Genomic DNA, 20015 nt, shown 5'->3' with positions numbered 1-20015 from the left:
TGAAGGGATTTTACATTGACTGTTCAGTTAACATGTTCAATGTTAAAATATTCACATGAAAAAAACTTGAAAATCATTACGGCAGACGTAAAAAAAAATTTGTAAGGAAGTGTTGAAAGTTATCTTGAAATCATTTATGAGGATACTCATTATAATATTGATGAAGTGTTATTTCATGTTTTGTTGGCTGTTTCAAGGGTTTATTTAGTTTGTTGTGACACAAACTAAGGTTCAATTTGTAAAGAAATAAAAGTTCTTGTGAAAAAAGATAGTGGTCAAAGTGATATTAGTGTTATTTGTGTTTGTGTTTTTTGTAGTCTTGTCTGGATTTGTCCTGTTCGTTTCTGGTCTGTGTTTGTGTTCCCACTCTTGGCCTGCACCTTGTCGTGGTGAGTGGGCTTTTAACTAAGACAGGCCAATTATATATATTGTGTGAAGCCAGCAAAACAGTCATTATTATGAGAATTATAACTGAAGCACACTAAATAATACACCATCAGTCACATTTTGCTTTTCTGTTATTAATCTAATGTGTGTTATGTCAAGCCTCCACAGTGGCGTGCTGCACAGTCAGGATGAGACGAACAAGGTGAATGGATGGACGGATTGATGAGCCCAGCGAGCCTCCACCATCCACAGACAAGCCAGTCCCATTTTCCACCCAGAAGGATGTCTCTTCCATCTATCTTTGCCTGCCAGGGAAATGCAACCAAACATAGTAATTACAGATGGTGTTGTCTCTGTTAAAGTGACACATGAAAAAAATAAAATATATATATATATATATGTTTTGTGATTTATGTTCATGACAATAACAATCGAACAGATTTTCTTCATTCTTCCAATGAGTTTCGCAAACAAACATGGAATTTTCCCTGGATCATACTAATACGTTTGTAGATTATATAAAGAAAATTATAAAACACATTTTTTGCGGTTTTATATTAAAGCAGATAGTCAAACGTAAATGTAGCGTGGTAATGTTGCGAAGACACATTTATTTTTGTTTTTCTTTGTTTCTTTAGAAGCTTTTATTTTGGTTTTCTGTGGAAGCACAACAGACAACACACATGTTAACGTCCGCTACTACGGTTCGCTCCGTATAGGTCTCACGAGCCACTTGAGAGACTTCCTCTCGAGCGTTATCTACTTTTTACATTTCAAAACACAGATCCATACCCGACTTCGACTTGAACTTATTAATCATGTCGTTTCCCACATTCAATCTTACTCGTATACATTTAAATATTCACATTTCTACTGAATAAACATCCCATAACGTTAAACGAACACTAACGTAACCGAGCGTCAACCCCGCCTCCTGGTAACCTAGCAACGGGCTAGCCGTTGTTTCCTCTTCGCTAGGTAATCACTCGGAGACGATACATTCAAAACGTAAATTTAACTCACATACCCTCGATCTCAGACTTCAATTACGAAACAGCCACACATACATTTGCTCTTATTTTCAACCATTTCCCCTTCTCACCTGTGGAAGCACAACAGATAACACACACGTTAACGTCCGCTACGACGGTTCGCTCCACATAGGTCTCACGAGCCACTTGAGAGACCTCTCTAGCGTTATTCCCCGGGGCGAACACGACCTCCACTGGTAGAAGTGGGTAACTGCACCCTGCTCACTGATCACTCTCACACACGCCACAAACCACAACAAAAGCAGGAACAGTGCTTTGCCACAATTATGCTACATAAACACGTCCTGGTCCCCTCTGGATCCTCTTTTCCGGCCCTCGCGATCACTCTCTTGGCTGCGGTGGGCATGGTTCTGCCCGCGGTGTCTTCCTTTGTCAGGGCATTCTCTGGCCCAGTGACCCATTCGGCCACAGATGTGGCACGCCCCCTTTTCGCCTCTGTCTCCGCTAGTCGCCCTTCGTCGGTTGTCGTTGTTCCTGTAGGGCCGTCTCGCCGTGTCACTGAGGTGCTTCATCATGGTGAGGGAGGCACGCTTTATCTTCTTGTCCTCTGCATCGCTGGCCTCCTGCAGAAGCCTCTCAGCGTGCACTGCATGACGTCGGACCTCTGTCAGCCGGGCATCTTCAATCCCCACGCAGCAGCTTCTGTTAACTGCTTTGGCGATCTGGGGGAGCAGCCCTTGTCTGAAAGCAGTGATGAGGCTGGCCGTTTGGTTGACGGCAGTCCTGATGAACGTGGCGACGCTGCGGCGTCGATGCTGGAGTGCGCAGGGTTGTACGGTGGTAGCGTTGGATGAGGGCAGGCGGGAGGAGGGAAGACAGGCATGTCCAGGAGAGGGTCCCTCGGGCCTGTAAGAGAAGGATACAGACGATTTGGTGCATTTGAATGCTCGTGTGTGAGTGGCTCCTTTTCTCCCTCCTCTGGGGAGTGTGTGTGAGTGTGTGCACCCTCTGCCGTTATCTCTGTCACCCCTGTGCTCCAGCGCCCAGCGCTGTTCACACCTTTCTTTACTTGTTTCCTGTCCCTGAGCTCTGCTTCAGGTTTCCAGAATGAAAAACACCTTTCATGATCTTTGATGATTTGAATCTCCCACCTGTTTGGGTTTTTCTTTTTTGTAACCTTTCCCTCGGCTATATTCGATTTATCCCGGAGGTTTCTGAATTCCTCCATACTCAGTGATCCCCCTGCTGGGAAATCATACTTTTCAACCCAAACATCCGACATATCAAGACAATCTGGACCGTATTTTTTCCGAATGTCGTCCACAATTTGTCCCCCCTGGGGAACTGCAGCAGCCACTTTGCGCTGGTTCTTCCCCATCCCTGTCTAGACTTATTACTTGTAACTGCACAGGCGTCCCTGTGCCCCCTTTTTTTAATCAGGCGCAAAAAGGTCGAGAAAAAATTCACCCCTTCGGTACTTAGTCACCAAAGGTTTTGCCCGCTCAGCCCTCACCAACCTTCTTGGATATCTGGTGAGCGGGACAGGCCCGCGATATGACCTTGACTGGCGCGATATTATGATTTAGCGTACGTTACGCTCAACGTCATTCCGTGCGGCAGGTAAAAAAAAAGGTGGTGTTGTCCTGGGTGTCCCAATTCCATCGCAAGCCGATCGGAGCCGATTATCACCCGGCTCGTTTGTCGGGTTGGTTGACCCGTTTTGTGGTGCAACAGCTGCAACTGCAAACTGCAGGCTTCAATTTACCGACGCCTTACACATGTGATGGCATGGAGACTGTGCATTGTAGCAACATCAGTCCCCTCAGAGAGAATCTTCTCCAAAACAGGGCAGATATTTACAGAGAGAAGAAACAGGATCAGCCGCACAAAGATGAGGCTCTTGGTTTTTCTCATTGTCAATCTTCACTAAAGGACAAAACTGTTATCTGAATGCTGATTTTTTTTTCTTTTTGTTTTACACATTTTAATTTATATTTTGTTGTGTGAGTTTCTGTAAGCGTATGTTGTTTGACTTTACATTTGTGTAGTAGTAAAAAACTAAACGTTTAAAATTGGTAATAGTTACTTAGATAGAGGCACCTAGACCCACCTGTGGGTCATAACACCCCCTCTCTTAAGAACTAAACCCTATTAACATACCTACAAACAAAACTAAACAAGAAAAACCTCAGTTCCCCTGAAATAAGAATTCCGCAGCTAGTCCACATGTACACGTGATAACGCATCTGCCAACACATTATCAACCCCCCTTCCTGTGGCAAATCTGGAGATTGAAGTCTTGCAGGAGCAGAGACCACCGCATCTACGGCTGGTTTGATTGCGCATCCTATCCAGGACCACGAGGGCATCATAGTCTGTAAAAACCTGACCCCAAATTAACATCAAGATGGGCACTGTCAGAAGGAGAGCCAAAGCTTCTTTCTTAACTTCCCAGAATTGACTCTGTGTGCGTGCTGCTTAGTTGTGGCATGTCCCTCTACTTCTATGTCATGGTGCAAAACTGACGTACGGCGGGGGTGGTCAGAAAACAATAGTGGGTGGCTCTCAATTAATTTAACAATATCATGACGGGCTGATGCAGGCAAATGGGACAAAAACAAGCTTAAGTTATTCATAATTTCAGAGTTTCCCAGGCGCACCGAATGAACACCGATTTTTTTTTTTTTTTTTTCATGAGCCCTCCCTCCGCCAATGGGCACGGATGGGGCGGAGGCTCAGGCGACACATTTTTCCTAGCGACGTAACGCCCGGTTCACACTGGACGCGGAAGCGCCACAAAGCGCCGCAAAGTGCCGAGCGCTTCCATTCGGCGCCCATGTTAAGCAATGTAGTAGTTCACACCAGACGCGAACAGGCGCGCGGCTCCCCTCGCGGATCGCGCCATGCATTTAACGTCAGTTCACTGGACGTGGAAGCGAAGCGCCGCCGAGCGCTTCCATTCGGCGCCCATGTTAATCAATGTGGTGGTTGCGCGGCTCGTGGCATGCATTTGTTGTTTCGGCGTCTGCTCTATTTCGTGCGCGAGCCGCGAGCGATCCTTGTCAATAGGAAGTCGCTCAATAAAAACGAGAAAATCCGGTGAATTTTCAAAATAAAAACCCAATGACAAATTCGATCATATATCATATTTGTATGTTATATTTGTCAGTACATTGTATCAGAGTGCGAGAGAGTTTAAACACACACACACACACACACACACACACAGGAAGACTTGATCAAAATACGTCAGTTTGATCCTAGAGATGCCGGTCAATGATCATTGTGAAAGTGTGAGGTCTTGTCTTGAGATGGACACCTGAGTGCGTGTTTCTATTTATTTACACACACACGCACAAAAGTGAGCTATGGAGCGGGCTGGCTACGGGGCGAGGGGGGGCAATGACGAAAATTATTTTTTTTATTTTATTTTTTTTAAAGAAAAAAAAAAGAAGTGAAAAAGTGGGAGTGAAAAAAAGAGTGCAGCTGAGCAGAAGCGCTTGTCGACCGTCGCGGAGCTTTTCGCGTCTGGTGTGAACCATTTGGAGCCTCGCTCGCGAAATTCGTTGGCGCGGCGCTTCCGCTTCCATTGAAATGAATGGCACGAGCCGCGCGCATGTTCGCGTCTGGTCTGAACCACTACATTCAGTTCGTTTACATGGCACTAGAGAAAATCGAATTATTGCCTTAGTCCGATTATGATCGGAGAACTCACGTGCATGTAAACACCTTAACTCCGATTATGATTGGAGTTTGAGAACTCCGATTGGAATCGGAGAACTCCGATTGAGACACCCAGATAATGCGATTGGAATTCGAATTTCTCTGCCATGTATACGCCTTAATCGGACTATTAACTGGACAATGCGAGTGCGCATGCGCCACGCCTCGCTCTCGCGACTCATGACCGCACAACTACGTCGTCTAACAAAACAGACAGCGTGAAACAACCTGGCAAACGCGAATAAGAATGTTGACATTTGGAGAGAGGATGAGACCGGGGCGATGCTTTCTCTTCTAAAAGAGATGGACTTATTAAAATAACGCGCAACGGAGACCTTTTTAAAAAGGGTAGCGCAGCAAATGCAGGGCTCCGGCTTTGCGCACCCCTGAACAAATACGTATTCCTTCGTATTTATATTTCTACCTTTTCGTTCACATTTTTTGTAAGTTACAAGAATTTTAACTTTGTAAATAAAAGCACAGCAAAGAGATGTTTTCCTGATTTGTAATTTCGCTGTTATTCTGCTGGAAACGGCGTGCAGCGGCACCAGCTTCCTCCACAGTCGGCACTTTAATGAGCGTGTGTATAACTGAAGACACCGTTCCTTTGCAAAACCTGTACACAAACTCTCCCACCAGTCCCAACCCGAATCCAACAAGAACGAGAGTTTGGGGTCCGTAGCGACGGCACAAAGCGTAGCATCGAAGTGTTGTTGTAGCCCTCCAACAGCAAACAACGTTCTTGTCTGCCTTTTAAAATAACCAGGAGCACAAGAAATAGGGTACACCTTATCTGCAAAGCAAGTAACACGTACATTATGAACTATCGTTCCATATCATAATAGATTTAATATGTCAACCGAAAGCAGCTGACCGGCTGAAAAGACTCACTCCACCCCCTAGTGTTGGGAGGAGGACCCGTCAATAATTTGAATTTCTCAGCTGCATGTATACGGGGACCAAGGTGAGAACTCCGATTGGACGAGAAAACCGAATGATTGCTTAGTCCGATTAAGCTCTGCATGTAAACGCACTGATTGATTAACATGGGCGCTGAATGGAAGCGTTTGGCGATTCGCATCGCTTCACTTCGCGGCGCTTCCGCGTCCTGTGTGAACCGGGCGTAACTTTTCAACATTTTGACGTGGCAGACGCGGGATGATCGTTTTCTATCAGGAGTGTGCACTACATAATCTGTATCGGAAAGTTTGTGCTCCACGACATACGGACCAGAAAAACCAGCCTGCAAACCGGAACCGGGTAACGGCAACAATACCAACACTCGGTCGCCTGTCTCAAAAACTCGAGCCACAGCTTTCTTGTCAAACTGCCGCTTCATTTTAGACTGGCTGGCGACAAGAGTTTGGTGAGCAGTTTCACAAGCACGATGCAAGCGTTCACGGAAAAAAAATTACGTAATCTAACACATTATTCTCTACTCGTTTAACATCGGAAAGCCACTTACCCCTTAACAGACGCAAGGGTCCTCTCACCGAACACTAAATCAGCTGGGCTGAACCTGAGGGACTCCCACACATACAATCGACGACTGAAGATACACTTTATGCTGCGGAACCATCACTGTGCTCATTTTAACCCCCCCCCCCCCCCCCCCCCCACACACACACACACACACACACTAAAATATACGAATTGCAGTAGGTTGGTTTTGTTGCTCTTGGTTGTCCGTTAGTTTTTTGAGAGTTAGTAGTAGATAGATCCCTAGATAGTAAGTTTGATAGATGGATAGAAATAGATAAGTTAGTGAAAGTTACACACACGCACATATATATATATACATATATATATTAACCTCTTTCAATGAACTCCAAAACATACATGGTCAAAATCCATATTATTATTATGTTGTTGTTTTTTTTAAATGCTCATACAAAACAAAAAAAAAGTGTGACATCCACTTGTAGTGCATTATTTTTGCCAGCAAGCTTCTCTTGTTACGACTGACCACATTGACCCATATTTTCCATATACTCACCTGAATCAACGGCCTTCCCCGAGGTGATAGGTGGAGTGACACGCAACCAGCACGTGACCTCTACGACGAGCTTCCACCCACGGAAGTGCCATAGGAGGACACGGATTAAATAGTATGGCTTGTCCACTAGAAGGCTGTATTATGGTGTACATAATATAAAACTTCTGCCCAGTTCTGCTTGTATTGCAATGGTTGGTGTTCCTGAAGTTTCATTTTTCGTCCCTTTTTATTTTTTACATCCATGTTTGTGATGGAATAGTATTGTGAATCGCTAGCTCGCATTGCATGCTGGGAAACAGCGTCACTCAAGGAAGTTTTGGCTTCGCTGACACGGTCCTGAAGGGAAGTGGGTTTTACTGCACTGGAACGGGATGAGTGTGTTCAATCAAGCAGTACAAACCTGATTAATTGTCTTAATACTTCACTTGGAATGGCCATATTGTTTAGGATTAGAATTAGATGACAACTTCTTCACAATATTTGCAACTATTCAATTTGACCAGCAGGTGTCAGTAGAAGACGAAATTTCATGTTGACTATTTCCTAATGGAAGTGCTCTCTTTACGTTGGATTTTTCTCAGAATTATTTGAAGTGTAGGCCTGTAGTTGATGAGGAATCACGGTGTGCTAACGCTACTCAAACAGCTTCGATGAAAAAAGGGAGTGTGATTTGGGTTTGTGGTACATTATGACAATCTTGGACTTGCAAGACTGAGGCGACGGTTCAATTCCCATCAACGTGTATTATATATGTGTTATTTAGCTCATCTATTCTACATTTTAAATAGATCACATTTGACATCTGACCCACTGAACACTTACTATTGAACATATTTTTAAACTATGGGCTATTTAGTCTTGTTTTAGGATATAATATAATTCATTGCACAAACTGTCAGGCTAAGTATAGAGCTATAGTCTACTACAATCAGTCGTGCCAAAAAAGAGACATTGTCTTTATTTTTCATTTTTATTTTATTGTGTCAGCATTGAACCATACAACCATGTAGTGTTGTCCAACAAGAATGCATGGCGAATCAAATCCCAAACAACCTATGAAACAATGAACACGTTTCTATTGCACTTCATTTTATTGAGCACTAGATGACCTCCTCGAGCACTGTGTCATTGAAGCCTCGAGTAATGAACCATTTTTTGAAACAAGTGTCGAAGCTTCAACAAAGCCTCCATCGGCCATCACTACCTACGGCCGCGTGCTCTCACACCATTTCAGAAGTGACTAACTGCAGACTTGGGAGCGGAGGAGGGATGACAGTCAGGCTGGCTCGACTGCTCCTCCTTCTCAGACGTGGCGCGTCCAATCAGCAGCCGACATCCAGGACCGCACCTGCAAGGCGTCATCCACTCTCTCTCTTTCTCACACACACACAAAATAAATTGTGTTCAATCATGTTAAACTTGGTTGGGGCACAGCCATGGCTCTTTATATTTTATTTTTATTTTATTTTGTATTTTATTTTGAAGTTAGCGCTTTGCATTCTGGGCGATCCTCAGTACAGAGGAAGCCCATGAAGCAGGTGAGACGGTCTCCTCCCTGCTGAGACAGAAATTAATGCAATAAGTTGAGCTATGCTTCATCTAACTGTGTTTCAGTGTTTAAATGTGTGCTGGTGTCTTTCATTTAATTTTTTTTGTTTGTTTGTTTGTTTTTTTTTAGCAAAGTTCGTTGTTTTTGTTTTTATTGCTATTAAAAACGATTAGCATGCTAGCATGTCCATTAGCAGGACACAGCTCTCATACGGAGCACGTTGTCTCTGCAGGAGGTGACCAAGTTTCACGGAGCAAGTTATGGTTGTGTCCCATTCTGTTTCAGGTATGTGTGTGTAACTGGAAGAATGTTACAGTGTATAAAAATGGAGCCTTAGGGAGCGAATTATTGAAATTGCGAATGTCATTTTTTTGTATTTTGTAGAAAAATGTATTTTATTTTTAATATTATTTGTATTGTAGAAACAACAACTATACGATCACTACTTCAGTACAGAGGAAGCCCATGAAGCAGGAGGTGACCAAGTTTCACGGAGCAAGTTATGGTTGTGTCCCATTCTGTTTCAGAGAATAAACTGCTGCTCCACACCTGACTTCTGCAAGTCTTCATTATACAGCAAGCAGGACAGAATAGGAGAGGTCACATTGGTGCCGTGACTCGAGACTCTTTTGTTGTGCTACCGATGCTGCAGAGCGACCCGGGGACTGTTCTGCTGCTGCTGTTCATCTGCGGTCACTGAAGTCGGTCAGATGTGTTGCTTTTGTGCAGTGTTAGACATCAGATAGAGGGTTTATGTACTTTTATTTGATTTTTTTTTTTTTTTTTTTTTTTTCAGTTTCCAGTCTAGGCCTTTTATGGTTTCATCCTTTTGTTTTGTGGTATTGTGTTTTGTTAACTTTTTGGAAAGATGAGTAATCCTCAGGGTAATGTTTTTGTAACTCCTTTTGGTGTTATTGCTGCTAGTATTGTAGGTCAGATGGGTGATGCATTGATTCAACAGGTCAGCCAGCGGGTGGCACAGGACATTATCTCTCACCTCAGTGCATCTGTCACTACCCCTTTACTCAGTGCTGCCCCTTCACCTGCCCATGCTGATATGCTAGCCAGTTCCCCTTTACATAGTGCTACCCCTCGACCTAGCCATGCCAATGTGTCTGCCACAAATGCTTTTGACGTGTCCCATTTGCAATATGTCCCTCATCGAAAGCTGAAGGAGCCCCCCTGCTTCAGAGGAGACAACTCAGACTCTGTTTCCGTCCAGGAGTGGGAGGAGCTCATGAGGAGTTTCATTAAGAAGGGGAATCTGTAACCTGAGGAACAAGCGGAGGAGATCCTTGTTCATCTTGGTGGCAAAGCAAAGGATGTTGTCAGGTTTGGGACCAGGAACAGTGGTATTAACATCACCTGTAACCCCGATGCCATTTATGGTCTCTTGCGGAAGCACTTTGATTCTGTTCCGTGTTCACCACTCCCATTAGCAGACTTTTACACCACTCTTCCTGGGAAGGGTGAGGATGCCTTTGACTACTGGCTTAGACTGAACCGCGCTGTTGACTTGGCCATTGAATGTCTGAAGGAGCAAGGAAAGTCACTGAATGACTCAGTGATCCCAACAGCTGCACATCTGGATCATCAACAGGGAGAAATGACTCTGAATATGACATTTACACCATGGAAGAAATCAAATATTGATTCTTTATTCAGGCTGGAGAACTGCTGGTTGACAAAGCTCAGCTGTGATTGGCTGCTCTCAGCTCTGAAGTCCAACCCCTCCCACCTCAGAGAGCTGAACCTGAGTTGGAACCACCTTAAGGATTCATCAGTGAAGGAGCTGAGTGGTTTTCTGCAGAGTCCAGACTGTAAACTGGAGACTGAGGTCAGTTCACCCTCTTCACTCTACAACTTCTATCACTCTTGTTGTTGTTGTCATGATTTTCACTTCACTGCTGTTGGAAATTCAATTTGCAGACACTTTTTTTTTGATAATGAATGAAAGGGCGTGTTTTCATTGCCTCACCTCGCCTCGCCATGGTATGGTGTTAGGGTGTTTGCACTGGCCGCTGCACAGTTGTAGGGGGCGCTGTTTTGGTACCTCAATCCCCCAGGGTCCGAGCAAGACGAAGCGAGTTTAGTGGTGACGTAGCTACGAGCAGGGCACTGGATTGGCTCCGTGTCCGCGTCGATGTTCCCTGTCAGAGCGGACATCCACGCCAACTCCTTTGACACAGAACTTCCGTGTCAGGTACATTTTACCGTGAATACAAGTAGCTACTATTGGTGTTGTACAAATACATTTATGTGTATACAGTTTTTGAAAACAGCTTTTTCAATACATGTTTACTTTCGTCTTTTGGGGAGAGGCAGGCGAACCGGGAATGCCCTCGACGTCGCGAGTGTGTTCAACCATATTCGCGAAAACGACAAACGGCAAATGGCGAAGCGCTCGGTAAAGAAAACAAACAATCGAGTTGCTCCTGCGTGAGGCGCGGTAAGCTAGGGAACCCCAGGAGTCTTGAGGAGAGAAGAAATACTGATTCGTCGAGAGGACGTGGCTCTTGGCCGCGAGGAAGCCTCAAACACCGCGGCATATAACAAAGTCGTCCTTGGCTCGCTAGGGCAGCTATTTCAAATAAGGAGGCGTGTTTACTGTCTGTTTTTCTGTTTGTTTGTTTTTAAATAAACGCTATTTCCCGTTGTATCCGTCTCGTGTTTACTTTTGGTGAAAATATGAAGGTTGAACTACACATTTGCTCGCATGGAAAACGAAACAATAAATTATAAATGTTGCTGCATAAATGATCAACTGTGACTTCAGTGAGGGAAAGTGTTCTTTCTTGAACAGAAAAGCAACCACAGACCGAGCAGCAGGTATGAAACAACTTCTACTTTGTCCATCGCTGCGCTGTTGTGTATCGCACAGAAGTGATGCTGGGGAAAACATTGTCCCGCTTTACCGTGTCGACTCCGCCCACGGTCTCGTAATCACAGAGCCAATGAAAACGCAATCGTACCGAGGCAAACCGTGGTGAGGCAAGGCAATGAAAACACGCCCTAAACTGGGCTTGAAGGTACAGTGGGTAAAATCCTCCCATCTAGTGGTCAGATTGCAGACTGCTTTTGTTGCAGATTCTGAAGTCGACGTTTCACTTTGATGTTCAGAGTGATGACACCCTGGTAAAATTCCATCGTTATAAACTCTCCATCATTTCTTCTCTATTCAGGTTGGAGTACTGCTGGTTGTCAAAGCTCAGCTGTGATTGGCTGCTCTCAGCTCTGAAATCCAACCCCTCCCACCTCAGACAGCTGGACCTGAGTCAGAACCAGCTTAAGGATTCATTAGTGAAGGTTCTGAGTGGTTTTCTGCAGAGTCCAGATTGTAAACTGGAGACTCTGAGGTCAGTTCACCCTCTTCACTCTCCAACTTCTATCACTCTTGTTGTTGATTTTCACTTCACTGCTGTTGGAAATTCAATTTGCAGACACTGGTTTGTGTTTGAAATGAGTGGAACTGGGTTTGAAGCAGGGGTGTCCATTAGGTCAATCGTGTGGAGTCCTCGTCACTTCCAGCAGGTAGAATGGTTCAGGCAGGAACTCAGTGATCTTGGTCATAATGTACGATGTGCTGGATTTTGTTTTTATATGTGCTGGATTTTACAGTCAAAGGTTAATGAGACGAATCGGCTTCTGCACCGCTCAGATCAAATAAAGGAGACATAAAGCAGATTTCATTTTAAATCTGAAACTATAATAATTGTTAAAATCAATGTATACTTCAGATACCTGCATTCTGTATGAGAGCAGACAGGGACAGCAAAAAGAGTTTGGCTGTTGTTTTCTTTAAATACACGCCAAACTACCGTGCTTGTCACGTGAGCTTGCAATCCTGGCGTAAACTGACAGAGACGCCTCACTCACAAAATACGCTTCAAAGTCACGCACAGCAGAAGCACCGGAGATCCTGGGAGATGCTGCTAGCAAAACATCTGCGTTACACACACACACACACACACACACACACACACACACACACACACACACACACACCGATTGTATAGTAGGTAGATCTTTTTGACTTGGTAATTTTAAAAGTAGCTCGCATGTTGAAAAAGTGTGAGCACCCCTGGTTTAAAGGTACAGAGTGTAAAATCCTGCCATCTGGTGGTCAGATTTCAGATTGCAGCGCTCATTCACTCACCCTCTCTCCTTTGTTGAGTGTCAGATTCTAAAGTCGACATTTGACTTTGATTCTAAACTCTCCATCATTTCTTCTCTATTCAGGTTGGAGGGCTGCAGGTTGTCAGAGCTCAGCTGTGATTGGCTGCTCTCAGCTCTGAAGTCCAACGACTCCCACCTCAGACACCTGGACCTGGGTCAGAACCAACTGCAGGATTCATCAGTGAAGGAGCTGAGTGGTTTTCTGCAGAGTCCAGACTGTAAACTGGAGACTCTGAGGTCAGTTCACCCTCTTCACTCTACAACTTCTATCACTCTTGTTATTGTTGTCATGATTTTCACTTCACTGCTGTTAGAAATTCAGTTTGCAGTCACTAGTTTGTGTTTGAAATGAGTGAAACTGGGTTTGAAACAGGGGTGCCCATTAGGTCGGAGAGAGAGAGAGAGAGAGAGAGAGAGAGAGAGAGAGAGAGAGAGAGAGAGAGAGAGAGAGAGAGAGAGAGAGAGAGAGAGAGAGAGAGAGAGAGAGAGAGAGCTTTAAGAGTGGAGTCCTCGTCACTTACAGCAGGTAGAATGGTTCAGGCAGGAAGTCAATGATTAGAAAACACGGTGGTTGTGGTTGATCTTGGGGTGAATTCCAATTCCTCCCTTAACCCTCAATCTCAACCCTCAATCTCAAAAATGCGCGCTCTCTGCTAGGTGCAAATGCTGTCCCCATTCTAAGAACGTCCAGTTGAGGGAGGAGATTAAGGGCTGTATCGCCCTCAATATTGAGATTCTCCGGGACCACCCTTGGCAGTGAGGGCTACCCAGAAGGCATTGCGTATTTTCGCCAAGACATCTTCGAAAAAGATGGCGACGAAAAAGCGAGCTACAAATGGAAGTATTTTCTTAGTTAATAAAGATATAAATATTACAAAACCATTTTATTGTCTTAGTTTAAGAGTTTTTTATGGATTATTGACATCGTTGTTGCGTAACATTTTTATTTTTTTTACTTTACGATGTTTGTCAGCCGGACCGGCGGTCCCGGCTTCACGTTACTTGTGTACCTCGTTGTGTAGCGACGGAGGACTTCTTCTTTTTCATCGTCTTTTTCTTCTTCTCCTTCTTCTTCGTCGTTGTCGTCTTCTTGACAGACTGGACTTAGCTTTGGCGTAAGGCAGCCCCCCACAGTCTGAAGACGTAACTGCACTTAAGGGGTGTCCCATTTCTAAGCCCTTACACTTATTTTTGAGGGCCAAGATTGAGGGCCAAAGATTGAGGGTTAAGGGCGAGGGTTGAGATTGAGGAGTTAAGGGAGGAATTGGAATTGGCCCTTGGTCATAATGTCCGATGTACTGAATTTTGTTTTGACGCCCCGCTCGGAAAATACGCTTCAAAGTCACGCACAGCAGAAGCACCGGAGATCCTGGGAGATGCTGCTAGCAAAACATCTGCGTTACACACACACACACACACACACACACACACACACACACACACACACACACACACCGATTGTATAGTAGGTAGATCTTTTTGACTTGGTCATTTTAAAAGTAGCTCGCATGTTGAACAAGTGTGAGCACCCCTGGTTTAAAGCTACAGAGTGTAAAATCCTGCCATCTGGTGGTCTGATTTCAGCGCTCATTCACTCACCCTCTCTCCTTTGTTGAGTGTCAGATTCTAAAGTCGACTTTTGACTTTGATTCTCAGAGTGATGACACCCTGGAAAAACTCTCCATCATTATAAACTCTCCTTCATTTCTTCTTTATTCAGGTTGTGGAGGTGCAGTTTGTCAAAGCTCAGCTGTGATTGGCTGCTCTCAGCTCTGAAGTCCAACCCCTCCCACCTCAGACACTTGGACCTGAGTTGGAAACAGCTGCAGGATTCAGCAGTGAAGGAGCTGAGTGGTTTTCTGCAGAGTCCAGACTGTAAACTGGAGACTCTGAGGTCAGTTCACCCTCTTCACTCTACAACTTCTATCACTCTTGTTGTTGTTGTCATGATTTTCACTTCACTGCTGTTGGAAATTCAATTTGCAGTCACTGCTTTGTGTTTGAAGCTTATGAAATTGGGTGGAAAGGTACAGTGTGTAAAATCCTACCATCTAGTGGTCAGATTTCAGATTACTTTAGTGTCAGATTCTGAAGTCAACATTTCACTTTGATTTTCAGAGTGATGACACCCTGGAAAAACTCTCCATCATTTCTTCTCTATTCAGGTTGTGGAGATGTAGTTTGTTAGAGCTCAGCTGTGATTGGCTGCTCTCAGCTCTGAAGTCCAACCCCTCCCAACTCAGACACCTGGAGCTGAGTTGGAACTGCCTTCTGGATTCAACAGTGAAGGTGCTGAGTGGTTTTCTGCAGAGTCCAGACTGTAAACTGGAGACTCTGAGGTCAGTTCACCCTCTTCACTCTACAACTGCTGCAGTTGTTGTTGTCATGACTTTGAATTGAGTTTGTTGGAATTCACTTTGATTCCATTAGAAATGTGTAAAACTGGTTTTAAATTACACACACACACACACACACACACACACACACTCACGTATGCGCACATACGCACTCACGCACGCACGCACACACGCGCGCGCGCGCGCACACCCAACTGTGAATGACACTCTCCATCATTTATTCCGTATCCAGGTTGGAGAGGTGCAGGTTGTCAAAGATCAGCTGTGATTGGCTGCTCTCAGCTCTGAAGTCCAACCCCTCCCACCTCAGACAGCTGGACATGGCTGAGAACTATCTTCAGGATTCATCAGTTAAGGAGCTGAGTGGTTTTCTGCAGGGTCCAGACTGTAAACTGGAGACTCTGAGGTCAGTTCACCCTCTTCACTCTACAACTTCTATCACTCTTGTTATTGTTGTCATGATTTTCACTTTACTGCTGTTGGAAATTCAATTTGCAGACACTGGTTTGTGATAGTAATGAATGAAACTGGGCTTGAAGGTACAGTGGGTAAAATCCTCCCATCTAGTGGTCAGATTGCAGATTGCAGATGCTGAAGTCGACATTTCACTTTGATTTTCAGAGTGATGACACCCAGGAAAAACTCTCTATCATTATAAACTCCATCATTTATTCTCTGTTCAGGTTGTGGGGCTGCAGTTTGTCAGAGCTCAGCTGTGATTGGCTGCTCTCAGCTCTGAAGTCCAACCCCTCCCACCTCAGAGAGCTGGACCTGAATATGAACCCCCTGAAGGAGTCATCAGTGAAGGAGCCACTGATGGATCTTGTCTACAGCAGTGACCATCAACTGAAGAGTGTGAGGTTAGTACTGGTTTGGAAGCAGTGGATGATTGTTCCAGCACCAAAGCCAGTTGACCCCACAGCAGAGGTCCAGTGTTCCCAGTCACAGTGTGAGAGGAGGATGGTGACGTCCAGCTGCTCCTCATTCATCCAACATCTGCTGCCAAACTGCTTCTTCTCTCAGTTCACCTCCCAATTATTGATCAGTTCATCTTCATCAGGCCTCAGTATCAGTCCAACACTCCATGGTCACATGACCTTCTGATGTTCCACACTTGACATGTGACTGAGAGTCTGCTTCTTCTCACCAGTCACTCCATCAACTCCATCAACAGTCAACGTCTCTGTGATGATGCGTTCAAGGACCGTGAGTCCTGACTCCTGCTGTCTCTTCTTATCTTTGCAGGTGGTGGTGAGGATGAGGAGAGTGAAGAGGAGAGCTCCATCTACTGGTGGCTGACAGAACTACAACCAGTGGAGCCAAACAGCAAGCTGCATGCACCAACACTGTGTGGGTGTGTCACGACCTTTGACCCCAGTGCAGCCTGGTGGCTGGCGGACTGCTTCTCCCTACAAGCTGCTGTGGTTACTGGGAGAGACGTCCCAGAAGCCACTGGTGGAGCTGAATCCTCAGTGGAAGAAGCAGGACTTGGAGCAGCTGCTCAGTGAAGGCAGCAGCAACACAACCACTGCTTCTGCTCTCATCATCCACGGCTGGAACATCTCAGCATGAAGGTTCCACACATCAACAACACACTGCTCTGCTCTCACTTCAGACTTCTATAACATCTTCATTTTGGAGGTGAAAAATACTTTTCAAGAGGCTTTATTTCTGCTTCATGATCTTAAATGAGGAAATCATGTGGAAAAGATAAAGTGATTCACAACACCTGTGATGGGAACTCAAATCATTATTGAATCATAAGTAAGACAAAAGAAGTTTCCCTCAAAATAATTCATGGTTTTGATGCTTGCCAGATGTTTGTGTGGAGATTTCAGAAGGACATCAATGAATCAGAAGGAAACCAGATCATTTATTTTATGTGATTATGTTATACCATCCTAACTTTGTTACGAGCTCAAACATTATATTTCAATGATTCAATATTCTGACAATAAAAGCCATCACAACCTGTGTAACCTTGACCTCAACTGACGTTTCATTTCTGCTGCTTTAACACTTTGATTATATATCTCCTGAAGTCCTGCCATGGGGATTCTCCATATCTGAATAACTTGTGTACTCAAACCTTCTGTAGGCCATACCCACTTCTCCACTCGGTCTCAACATAAACCACATGAATCAATGAAAATAAATCTCACTTTTACAAACAAATCCAATTCAGTTCAAATATAATTTAAATAAAATAAATGATACATTATAATTAATCACCAACAGATAAATCAATGCTGGATATGAGGTGGTTTGCCCTCTCTGGGTCGGTGGGGAGGCCCTGCCTCAGGGGGAGGAGTTCCAGCATCTCGGGGTCTTGTTTGGGACGCCTCCCTGGGGAAGTGTTCCAGGCATGTCCCACCAGGAGGAGACCCTGCTGGAGGGACCAGGTCTCTGGGCTGGACTGGGAAGCCTTGGGGTCCCACTGGAGGAGCTGGAGGAGGTGACTGGGTCCAGGGAAGTCTGGGGGTCTCTGCTGAGGCTGCTGCCCCCGAGACCTGACTCCAGATACGGCAGTAGAAGATGGATGGATGGATAGATGGATGGTTGCCAGGTGATAGAACATTTCATAAAAACAGACTCTGCATTATAACTTCTATTACACTCTAAATAACTCACTCCAATATAACTGCACTCGTCCTTCTCTCACATTACATTGGATCACAATGACCAAACAACACAACAAAGACAATGATCCAACTGTACTGCCACGTCCAGACTCAGTGTAGGTCTGTAGGCCTCTTGGACCTTCATGTGAACCACTGCGTGTTGACTGGAGGTGAAACATGGCTGACTGCTGTCCTCCTACCTGGACAATGCAATCTCACTTTCAATCTCACAGCCACTAAAAAACCTGATTGTGATTGAGAGGTCCTCAGCAGCCAATCACTGTTGGGAGTCCAGCCTTCAAACACTCCTCCTGAATCCACAGTCACATCTGTGAACATCTGTAACTTTGGCCCTGATCCTCCACACCACACACCTTGGGATGACAGCGCCACCTACCTGGATCCTTTCAGCAGCCAGTCCATGCTCTGACCCGTTTACACTGTGGCCTGTTGTGTCATCTGGACCGGAGTCTGGATCATCAGTGTCCAGGTTCATGGAATCTGTCAGAGTGCCGCCGTCCTGTGATGTAATGACAGAGAATCACTCTATTTATACTAATGTGCAGAACCACTAGAGTGTCATTTCTTCACTGCTGTCAGCAACAAGCATTTGGTGTCACACTGGTGTACAACACTTATGGGCTAATTAATAAGAAATGACATATTTATGAATCACCCGCAATGCCCAGATTGTTGCTGCTTATCTGCTGATATGAGCCGTCAACTGTTGCAATATAGAACCACGGGCAGGAAATTTCAATTAGTGTAGAGTGTATTATAATTTAAAACTTTACTAACGGTAGTTCTTTAAAGAATTTAGCAGGGATGGAACAGGCTAACGTGACGACGTCACTTGTAAAACGGTAGGAGCTCAACCTGCTGTCACGGTGAAAACTCCGTGTTACGTCCCGTCTAGGGGGACCGAGACGCAACATGTGGGACACCTTCCCCCACTCCCAAGCCTCATTAATTTCTCACGGCAGTTGGCGGTTTTCAACAAAAACATTTATGAATCAGTAAATGAAAGAAACAAAACAACTTAACCGGTGGGCAGCAAAGGCTTCAGGGTGGGCCCAGGCCAAAATAATAAACCAAACTCCAACTAGCTCGCCTTAAGAACTAACTAAAGAAAGAAAGAGAAGCCAAATACAGAAAGGCTAACCTCCCTACATACTTAATAAACAGGAGAAAAGAGGGGACAAAGAAAATGGCAGCCCACCCCTTTTTTTTATTAAGCTCTTTCAATGAACTCCAAAACATACATGGTCAAAATCCATATTATTATTATGTTGTTGTTTTTTTTAAATGCTCATACAAAACAAAAAAAGTGGAGGGAGAGTCGTCTGAATTGGGTTCAGTGAGGGTCACATCCACTTGTAGCGCATTATTTCCGGCAGCAAGCTTCTCCTGTTACGACTTTTCCGTTCACTAACTCACTCAACCGTGATTGGTGGAGTGATGAGCACCCAGCACGTGACCTCTACGATGAACTTCCTCCCACTGAAGTACCATAGGAGGACACGGATTAAATAGTATGGCTTGTCCACCAGAAGGCTGTATTATGGTGTACGTAATATAAAACTTTGGCCCAGTTCTGCTTGTATTGCATTGTATTCGTTGGTGTTCCTGAAGTTTCATTTTTCGTCCCTTTTTATTTTTTACATCCATGTTTGTGATGAAATAGTATTGTGAATCGCTAGCTCGCATTGCATGCTGGGAAACAGCGTCACTCAAGGAAGTTTTGGCTTCGCTGACACGGTCCTGAAGGGAAGTGGGTTTTAGTGCACTGGAACGGGATGAATGTGTTTAATCAAGCAGTACAAACCTGATTAATTGTCTTAATACTTCACTTCGAATGGCCATATTGTTTAGGATTAGAATTAGATGACAACTTCTTCACAATATTTGCAACTATTCAATTTGACCAGCAGGTGTCAGTAGAAGACGAAATTTCATGTTGACTTTTTTCGAATGGAAGTGCTCTCTTGACGGACAGTGTAAAATGAAAATGGCCAGCTGCAGCAGAAAAGTGGACCCATATGTATATATACATATATATATATACATATATTTTTCAATTAGCTATCTGATGCCTTATATATTTTAGATTTCTCTTTCCATCTTCTCTCCCTTTTTTACCAAAAGCTGGAGATTTGTCATTCACGGTGGAATAGATGGCTTTAGCTGTTTAATTGTTTATCTGTCTGCTGCAAT

The 20015-nt window shown here is 44.6% G+C and overlaps 2 protein-coding genes across 2 annotated transcripts in view; one reads left to right on the top strand and one right to left on the bottom strand.

The window, feature by feature from the left end:
• Positions 1-20015, bottom strand: part of LOC142889832 (uncharacterized) — a 324486-nt gene that overhangs the window by 224326 nt on the left and 80145 nt on the right. The window lies entirely within an intron of this gene.
• On the top strand, positions 4656-18146 carry LOC142889831 (ribonuclease inhibitor-like). Its single transcript, XM_076028486.1, has 4 exons — positions 4656-4672; positions 14544-14717; positions 15864-16040; positions 18125-18146. Exons 1-4 carry the CDS (start codon positions 4656-4658, stop codon positions 18144-18146), a joined length of 390 nt encoding a protein of 129 aa, XP_075884601.1.

The sequence above is a fragment of the Nelusetta ayraudi genome, unplaced genomic scaffold (assembly GCF_046127955.1).
Source record: "Nelusetta ayraudi isolate G7.1 ecotype Tasmania unplaced genomic scaffold, CSIRO-AGI_Nayr_v1 ptg000024l, whole genome shotgun sequence".
Lineage (NCBI taxonomy): Eukaryota > Metazoa > Chordata > Actinopteri > Tetraodontiformes > Monacanthidae > Nelusetta > Nelusetta ayraudi.
Note: the sequence above shows the minus strand (reverse complement) of the source record. Positions and strands in the feature narration are given on the sequence as shown.